Source organism: Ranitomeya imitator, chromosome 3, assembly GCF_032444005.1.
Source record: "Ranitomeya imitator isolate aRanImi1 chromosome 3, aRanImi1.pri, whole genome shotgun sequence".
Lineage (NCBI taxonomy): Eukaryota > Metazoa > Chordata > Amphibia > Anura > Dendrobatidae > Ranitomeya > Ranitomeya imitator.
In genome coordinates this window covers 415,942,169-415,952,268 of record NC_091284.1, presented here as the reverse complement: position 1 = coordinate 415,952,268, position 10,100 = coordinate 415,942,169, and the positions used below count along the sequence as shown (strand labels likewise).

Sequence of the window (10,100 nt, the reverse complement as noted above, 5' to 3'; positions counted from 1 at the left end):
TGATATGTGGGAAAAGGTTGAAAAATTCCAGGGAGCCGAATACTTTCTCAAAGCACTGTATGTTTGATGATCGGTTCTGAACATATTCGGTAACTTCTACTCCCATTGACTCTAATGATGTTGCAAAAACAATATTCGCTGCCGATCGTATTCGGACCCAAATCCGAACAAATTCGATCAACTCTAGTCTTCAGAGGCAAAAACCCCAACAGTACAGTCCACACCCTTACATCTAACTATTACATGGAGATTTGTGCAATCCTCCAAGGATATGTCCCCCCGGATCACCCAGTCAGATCAGTCAAACCAGTTTTCCATTATGATATTACAAGCAGGCAGCAAATATTAACCATGGCAACTTTATGTCTATCATATAGTCAGTGGAAACCTGTTCTTATTTGTGAACATAACAAAAGGAGCCAGTAGGAGTCCTTCAATTCTGGTTCTCTCTGGAGACAGCCAATCAAGCTGCTTAGTGCTGGACTGTGAGCACAGGTTCCACTACAGTACATTGGACCCACTTCTCACCTTCATGAAGTCTGTTTTTGTCATTTTTGTTAGAAACATGCACACTAGTTGCACACTGGAGTTCATTTTGTAGAGGTCTGGAAGAACTAATCTTATTCATCTTCACAAATAATGGTTGGGTTGTTGGGCTGATGTTCTCCGCGTTTGTCGGCCCATGTCCTGGTTTCTTCTCAATGCTCTTGAAACTGTGCTGGAAAACACAGCAAACCTTCCTTCTGACAGCACATGTGGAAGTGCCATCTTGGACGAACTGGACTATCTGTGCAAATTGAATGGGCTGCAGGTATCACCTTATGCTATTAGTAGCAAAATGCAAAATTAGATAAGAACCAGTCAGGAAGGATTTGGAATTAGAAGTTGGCTGTGGCCACCACCTTAAAACCATTCACTTTTTGGGGGTTGTCTTACTGTTACCTTTCCAGTGCACCTGTGATCACTTTCATTTGCTCCAAAGCAGATGACATTTATTCAAAGCTGCTTATGTTTCCTAACTGTATAGATTGATATCCCTGAAGTGTAATTGACTTGACTATGATGAAGTGTTCCCTCCATTTGTTTGAGCAGTCGACTCCTGTCATTACATTTAATTTGTAAATGGCCGTTAATAAAAGATATAGTTTCTGATCACATCTTCCACCGAAGATTCTTTGGGTTTGTAGTATTCAGTTACTAGGCAGGGGGAGCATATGGCAGATTCCTATTGGTTCTATTCACAGAAACCTTTTTTTGGTACAGAAGCGAGCTCATCCTCATTTGTGACTGACATTTCTTTCTGCAAATCCCTATGGCGAATTCTTGCTTCATTCATGATTCTGGTGAACTCACTCTTTGATTAATTTCTCCATACATTTTTTTTTTCCATCTTAGCGATTTATAATTTATAGTATTCATTTATTATGCTAGTCAATGACAAAGAATAGGATGTCGCCTGTGACAGTCGGGTATGTGTATGTAATTTCTATGAGACATGAGGGTAGCATGCGGATTTTTCATTTGCAGTAATAGTTTGCATGCAGTGGGTTAACGGGTTGATGCGCTGCTATTTTAAGAAAGCGCTCCAAGGTGCTGATGCTCCACATAGGGGTGATCCACCGATTGTCAGCATACAGCAGGTTAATCTGCCCATGCTCACGTCACAGTGGGTCTGGGGGGAGGGAGTCTGCTTTTGTAATGTATTTTGCACAGTTAGCAGCTGCAAGACTCCTTGGTACAGAGACATACACATACACACACAGCTACACTGTGCTGCTGACCCTCCTATCCTCACACGCTCCTGCAGATGGCTTTGCGGTGAGTGCTGTGTGCGAATATGCGTGGAAAGGACATTGGTCATTTATGAGCATATTTGTATGTGATGTATGGCTTTATGGGTTCTTTCATTCATAATATTACATAAGATAGAGATTTGCTGAGAAGTGTACATATATATGCCGGTATACCCATTGTATGTGCAAGGTGGATATTATAATGTGACAATATGCATGTGATTGTATAGGAGACATGGCCGTGTGCCGTAAAGATGAATGCATGTTATGTATAATGGCTGTGTAACATGTGCTGCATATGGCAGGTTACCTGTCAGTGGGGTCATACATTCTGTATTATATCTGCATTACAAGATATGGAGAAATCAGGGGTGGGTGAAGCTTTGTGCAAAGATGTATCTACAATCTCTGAGATGTGCACTGAACATGGTTGCCCAATGGGATTGAGATGGTTCAAAGTACACCATTTTCACAATAATTTACTCTTGCTTGTACGCTTTGTCTTGAAAATGTCTATAGTATAGAATTCTATATGAAGAATGACTATAAGGATAAATATTTGTAATGTCATAACATGATATGGGCGTCAAGTCTAACACCAAGGTCCTGCTCAGTCGTCTCCAGCTTTAACCCTCAGCCTTTTTCTTTTCGTTTCTTTTCCTCTGCCTTTTCCCTCCATTTTTCTCTCCTTCACTTCTCCTGCCGCACTGTGCTTCAACCCCTCCTTACAGTCTCCGCTCCCTCTAGTGAAGCTGGATAATGGATTTGCACTATGGAAAGGCACAGCTGATTCAATGGGAGAGGCAGTAGAGAGGAAGGTTGGGAGTTGTCTGCAGCTGGTACACTGGCACATAGCATCCACAAAGTGGAGGAACCCTCTAATGGGCAGCAAAGGGGATGTTAAGGCATGGGAAAGGATTGCAGTATGTGATGCCGGAACAAAGGAGGTGATTTTTTTTTTCTTGGTGTTTTAAAGAAGTTAAAGAATATGTAAAAATAAGTTTCATGACAATTGAAGATGATGATGGTACTGTCATTACCTTGTTGCACATGCACTGCTAATGGTTAGATAGAAAATGATTAGCTATTACCCGTAAATGATATCATTATCAACCACTGAAGACTCTCAATTCTAAATATTTTTCTACTGGTGTCATGAAATCCATCACAACGTTATAATGTCTTGGAAACCATTAAAATAATATAATTTTTCTTAAACCTTCAACGGGTGTGAAGCTAGTTAAGACTGATCAGGTAGGGTGATATTATATCTATATATTCTGATTAAGATAATCTGGTTGATTTTGTGACTTGTCGAGGTTGAACAATAGCATTTCAGACAGTGCTATATGTGAGATACAAAAAACCCAAATGGCCCAATTGTATTGTAGCCACCAAGGTATAGAGCCTCTGGATGCACATAAGTATTGTATGTTGGCGCTACAGAAATATAGATTATTATTATTATTATCTAATATATTGCTATAGGAAATATTTATACAAAAATGTAAAAGGGTACCTCCACATTTGAGCTTTATGATAAAAGATTGGAATCTGGAAATATACCTCTTCACTCATATGCCTGGCCTCGTAATACATGAATGGATGCCGTTACCTGGGTTCAAAGAGCAGATGCAGAGGTGAATGTGCATATACAGACTGATCGATAGAGAGTATTCATTTCCAAATAGTGTTTACACATCTATGTCAAAAAGCTCGGCCCAGAGTTAGCGTTTCATTATATTTCCTTCTTCAAAGAAAACGCTCTATAGTTCCTTTTTATTGTATCCAGTCCTAATATTGGTAGAAACAAACTGCATTAAGAAGCAAAGTGTGAGCTGATAGAGCAATTGTCATTTAAATTGTTTCCACATAAATCAATCGTACACATGAAGATAAGAAACTTATCAGAGAAATCTATTTCTTTCTCCTCCTTGATTAACATTTCATTCTCAGAATTCTTGATTCAATGTGTCTTCATTGAATACTGATTTTTCCATTACTGAGATAGGAGATAACAGTTGGTGCTCATAAAGTTCTATAGAGAAATGTGACTGTTAATAATAATAATAATAATAATCTTTATTTTTATATAGCGCTAACATATTCCGCAGCGCTTTACAGTTTTGCACACACTATCATCACTGTCCCCGATGGGGCTCACAATCTAGAATCCCTATCAGTATGTCTTTGGAATGTGGGAGGAAACCGGAGTGCCCGGAGGAAACCCACGCAAACACGGAGAGAACATACAAACTCTTTGCAGATGTTGTCCTGGGTGGGATTAGAACCCAGGACCCCAGCACTGCAAGGCTGCAGTGCTAACCACTGTGCCGCCGTGCCGTTTCAGGTGAATGTCTGTGTCTGCCTCTCACTCCTCTTTCCTCTCCATCCGTTGAATTTTAAAAGCACGAACTGTCATCTCTAGAGTTGAGCGACCTTGACCTTTTTAGAGTCGAGCCGGGTTTTGCGAAACCCGACTATCTCAAAAGTCGGGTCGAGTGAAATCGGCCGATTATGACGTAAAGTCGGGATCGACCGAAACACGAAACCCAATGCAAGTCAATGGGGCAGCATAGTCGGCAGTGAGTGGGGGCCAGGAAAACACCTAGAGTGCCCATTTTAATGTCAAAACCATCCATTCTTCTTAATGAAGCTTGTCAAGCGTAATTTACCTTATAATAATTGGAAGGCATTTGAAATTGGGGGTCATTTGGCTAAAGTTGTGGTGGGTAGGGCTGGTTCAAGTAATTAGTGGGCCCAGGAAATCTGGACCACGTCACGGCAGTGGAGCAGGGAGAGGTAAGTATTTCAACTTTGCAAGTGCTGTGAACCTGAGCAAGCAGGGGGGGCCCACTCGTTGGCATTGGCACTGGCACAGGGCCCCTCAAAGTACAGCGGTGTGTTTGCACGGCGGGGGCGCCTCCCACCGGCAGTAACACTTTTGCGTACCATGAGAGGCCCTGTGCCAGTGACGTCGCCAACTAGTATTCCTCCCCCCACCTGATGAAGGAACCTGCACTTTCATCTGCACCTTCCTGTTTGTCCCCGTGTAAGGTGGTATGGTATGCGGGAAGGGGGACCTGACTTTCAGCAGGGTCACAATCTTGCAGTGTAGCGTGCACGGGAAATGTTGCGTTATGGGTCAATGTACCAGCAGACTCATCTATCACTGGCTGGGCAATGGGCAGGATGAGGAGGAAACACAGATATAGGCCCAAAGAATAAAGTGGGCTAAATGCAGTTCAAAATTGGTAACACAGGACTAATCAGGGGGCATTGCAGTGGAGGACAACTGGAATGAGAGGCTGACACAGAGAGTAGGCCCAAATCAGTAAGTAGTCGAAATGCAGTTCAAAATTGGCAACAGTAGTAAACAGGCGGCACAGCTTTGTTCAGTGGAGGAGAACAGCAAGGAGTGGCAGACACCGATAGTAGGCCCCAACCCAACTAGTAGGCCAAATGCAGTCTAACATTAACAACTACTTAACGAGCGCCTGAAAACGGAATTTCAGGACAGGAAACCAGGAGAACAGCAAGGAGCGGCAGACACCGATAGTAGGCCCCAAACCAACTAGTACGCCAAATGCAGTTGTTCCGTTTAACCACAATTTAATGAGAGCCTGAAGATAGAAGTTCAGGAAAGGCAACCTGGAGAACACCTTGGAGTGGAACACACCATCTCTCTACACCCCATACCCAATTTGTAGGTCTAATGCAGCGTAGTTTCCAACAACTACTAAACGAGAGCATGATGATCGAAGCATTGGCGAGGAAACCTGGGGAACACCTTGGAGTGGAACACACCATCTCTCTACACCCCATACCCAATTTGTAGGCCTAATGCAGCGAAGTTTCCAACAACTACTAAACGAGAGCATGATGATCGAAGCATTGGCGAGGAAACCTGGGGAACACCTTGGAGTGGAACACACCATCTCTCTACAGTGGAACACACCATCTCTCTACACCCCATACCCAATTTGTAGGCCTAATGCAGCGTAGTTTCCAACAACTACTAAACGAGAGCCGGAAGATCGAAGCTCAGGAAAGGCAACCTGGAGAACACCTTGGAGTGGAACACACCATCTCTCTACACCCCATACCCAATTTGTAGGCCCAATGCAGCGTAGTTTCCAACAACTACTAAACGAGAGCCGGAAGATCGAAGCAATGGAGAGGAAACCTGGGGAACACCTTGGAGTGTAACACACCATCTCTCTACACCCCATACCCAATTTGTAGGCCTAATGCAGCGTAGTTTCCAACAACTACTAAACGAGAGCATGAAGGTCGAAGCAATGGAGAGGAAACCTGGGGAACACCTTGGAGTGGAACACACCATCTCTCTACACCCCATACCCAATTTGTAGGCCTAATGCAGCGTAGTTTCCAACAACTACTAAACGAGAGCACGATGATCGAAGCATTGGCGAGGAAACCTGGGGAACACCTTGGAGTGGAACACACCATCTCTCTACAGTGGAACACACCATCTCTCTACACCCCATACCCAATTTGTAGGCCTAATGCAGCGTAGTTTCCAACAACTACTAAACGAGAGCCGGAAGATCGAAGCTCAGGAAAGGCAACCTGGGGAACACCTTGGAGTGGAACACACCATCTCTCTACACCCCATACCCAATTTGTAGGCCTAATGCAGCGTAGTTTCCAACAACTACTAAACGAGAGCCGGAAGATCGAAGCAATGGAGAGGAAACCTGGGGAACACCTTGGAGTGTAACACACCATCTCTCTACACCCCATACCCAATTTGTAGGCCTAATGCAGCGTAGTTTCCAACAACTACTAAACGAGAGCATGAAGATCGAAGCAATGGAGAGGAAACCTGGGGAACACCTTGGAGTGTAACACACCATCTCTCTACACCCCATACCCAATTTGTAGGCCTAATGCAGCGTAGTTTCCAACAACTACTAAACGAGAGCATGAAGATCGAAGCAATGGAGAGGAAACCTGGGGAACACCTTGGAGTGGAACACACCATCTCTCTACACCCCATACCCAATTTGTAGGCCTAATGCAGCGTAGTTTCCAACAACTACTAAACGAGAGCATGATGATCGAAGCATTGGCGAGGAAACCTGGGGAACACCTTGGAGTGGAACACACCATCTCTCTACAGTGGAACACACCATCTCTCTACACCCCATACCCAATTTGTAGGCCTAATGCAGCGTAGTTTCCAACAACTACTAAACGAGAGCCGGAAGATCGAAGCTCAGGAAAGGCAACCTGGGGAACACCTTGGAGTGTAACAAACCCTCTCTCTACACCACGGAAGGGCTGATTCTTAGGAAGGAAGGCTGCCGGAAAGAAGCAGGGCGCGTCCGAGGGTGATTATATTCTTATTAGGTATATACTCACCCTCGGACGCGCCCTGCTTCTTTATTTGTAATGAATGTTTATTTGCAATGTGGTTTTGACTTACTCTATTTTTTTGGTAAATAATGATTTTATTATTTTCATTGTTTTGCATCTTCTTGGCAATAATATAAAGAAGACGCGACAGGACAACACTCGGTGGATGCCATATCTGTGTTTAAAATTGAAAAAACCTTTCAGTTAACTACTTGCAGGAGAAAGTTATTGTAGCTGGTGGCCATTTTTAGTACTGTACCAGATTTTTGTTGTATGTGTTTGTTTTTAATGTTAAAATGTCTGCATTTGATATCTCTCCAGTATTTTCTTTTTTATAAGCAAAATACTTATTTTTATGTTTTCTGATGTTGGTTCCAGGGGTACACGGGCAGCAGTGGTGTGGTCAGTGGAGGCCTAGTGGAAGGAGTGACCGCAGACAGGCATCGAAGGCCTAAAATAATAACACATGGCTGTAGGCAATTTTAAATTGGTTCCAGGGGTACACGGGCAGCAGTGGTGTGGTCAGTGGAGGCCTAGTGGAAGGAGTGACCGCAGACAGGCATCGAAGGCCTAAAATAATAACACATGGCTGTAGGCAATTTTAAATTGGTTCCAGGGGTACACGGGCAGCAGTGGTGTGGTCAGTGGAGGCCTAGTGGAAGGAGTGACCGCAGACAGGCATCGAAGGCCTAAAATAATAACACATGGCTGTAGGCAATTTTAAATTGGTTCCAGGGGTACACGGGCAGCAGTGGTGTGGTCAGTGGAGGCCTAGTGGAAGGAGTGACCGCAGACAGGCATCGAAGGCCTAAAATAATAACACATGGCTGTAGGCAATTTTAAATTGGTTCCAGGGGTACACGGGCAGCAGTGGTGTGGTCAGTGGAGGCCTAGTGGAAGGAGTGACCGCAGACAGGCATCGAAGGCCTAAAATAATAACACATGGCTGTAGGCAATTTTAAATTGGTTCCAGGGGTACACGGGCAGCAGTGGTGTGGTCAGTGGAGGCCTAGTGGAAGGAGTGACCGCAGACAGGCATCGAAGGCCTAAAATAATAACACATGGCTGTAGGCAATTTTAAATTGGTTCCAGGGGTACACGGGCAGCAGTGGTGTGGTCAGTGGAGGCCTAGTGGAAGGAGTGACCGCAGACAGGCATCGAAGGCCTAAAATAATAACACATGGCTGTAGGCAATTTTAAATTGGTTCCAGGGGTACACGGGCAGCAGTGGTGTGGTCAGTGGAGGCCTAGTGGAAGGAGTGACCACAGACAGGCATCGAAGGCCTAACATAACAAAAATGTCAATACAATGGTATTGTCAGTGGCAGGCATTGAAGGATGTCAGTGCATAGACTAAACATTGGTGGAGCTGTGAGATAATTTTGCAAGTGGTAGAGCACTGTTTGAGCTGGGGTGGGGGGAAACTGTCTTGTGGCCGGCGGTACAGGCCCAGGGCCCCTCATATTACAACGGTGTGTCTGACGTTGGGTGCGCACCACCACCGCCAGAGACACTTTATTGTACTAGGAGGGACCCAGTGGCAGTGCCGTCGACCAAAAGCGGGCTCACCCACCTCTTCAGACAAACTGCACTCTCACGGGTGCTGTCGCCAAGTGTCGATACCACGGCCCCGTGTGGGGAGTTTGGCCATTTAGTGAGGTGTAAACATGTCGTATGCTGGACAATCAGGTGCAGAAAATTACGAGATTGGAAAAGGCATTCAGAATAGTCCACAGGCAAGACCTTTTCATAGGAAAGCTAGGTGTCAGCCGGGCAAGGTGGGGCAAAAGATTTCGAAATCCAGTTGTGGTTCATTTTAATGAAGGTTAGATCATCTACATTTTGGGTAGCCAGACGAGTCCTTTTTTCTGTTAGTATTGAACCTGCAGCACTGAATACTCTTTCTGATAGGACACTAGCTGCCGGGCAAGCAAGCTCCTGCAATGCATATTCTGCCAATTCTGGCCAGGTGTCTAATTTTGATGCCCAGTAATCAAATGGGAATGACGGTTGAGGGAGAACATCGATAAGGGATGAAAAATAGTTTGTAACCATACTGGACAAATGTTGTCTCCTGTCACTTTGAATTGATGCTGCAGTACCTGTCCTGTCTGCGGTCATAGCAAAATCACTCCACAACCTGGTCAGAAAACCCCTCTGGCCAACGCCACTTCTGATTTCTGCCCCTCTAACTCCTCTGGTCTGCTGGCCCCTGCAGCTCGTGTGAGAACGATCACGGGCGCTGTGTGCAGGGAATGCCAGAAGCAAACGGTCAACAAGAGTTGATTGTTTGGTTGCTAATATTAGTTCCAAGTTCTCATGTGGCATTATATTTTGCAATTTGCCTTTATAGCGAGGATCAAGGAGGCAGGCCAACCAGTAATCGTCATCATTCATCATTTTAGTTATGCGTGTGTCCCTTTTGAGCCTTTTGAGGATACGTAAGGCATAATCCGCCATGTGGGCCAAAGTTCCAGTTCTCAAATCTGCGGTTGTGCTTGGTTGAGGGGCAGTTTCAGGCAAATCCACGTCACTTGTGTCCCTCAAAAAACCAGAACCCGGCCTTGCCGCGCCACCAATTTCCAGTGGCCCCGGAAAAGCTTCCTCATTAAAAATATAATCATCCCCATCATCCTCCTCGTCCTCCTCCTCCTCTTCGCCCGCTACCTCGTCCTGTACACTGCCCTGGCCAGACAATGGCTGACTGTCATCAAGGCTTTCCTCTTCCTCAGCTGCAGACGCCTGATCCTTTATGTGCGTCAAACTTTGCATCAGCAGACGCATTAGGGTGATGCTCATGCTTATTATGGCGTTGTCTGCACTAACCAGCCGTGTGCATTCCTCAAAACACTGAAGGACTTGACACATGTCTTGAATCTTCGACCACTGCACACCTGACAACTCCATGTCTGCCATCCTACTGCC

At 45.0% G+C, this 10,100-nt stretch overlaps 1 protein-coding gene across 6 annotated transcripts in view; it reads left to right on the top strand.

The window, feature by feature from the left end:
* Positions 1-1,256: 1,256 nt before the first annotated feature.
* LOC138670121 (CYFIP-related Rac1 interactor A-like) overlaps positions 1,257-10,100 on the top strand; it is a 132,584-nt gene continuing 123,740 nt past the window's right edge. The window contains exons 1-2 of one of the 6 annotated variants that reach the window (XM_069757168.1): positions 1,679-1,818; positions 2,525-2,740. Coding sequence is in view for 1 of the 6 variants with exons in the window: in XM_069757161.1 (XP_069613262.1) it covers positions 1,653-1,818 (166 nt within the window). In the remaining 5 variants the exon portion in view is untranslated. Of the gene's footprint in view, positions 1,470-1,572; positions 1,819-2,524; positions 2,741-10,100 lie in introns of those variants that run through there. The other 5 variants (XM_069757165.1, XM_069757166.1, XM_069757169.1 and 2 more) reach the window with 5 other exon arrangements.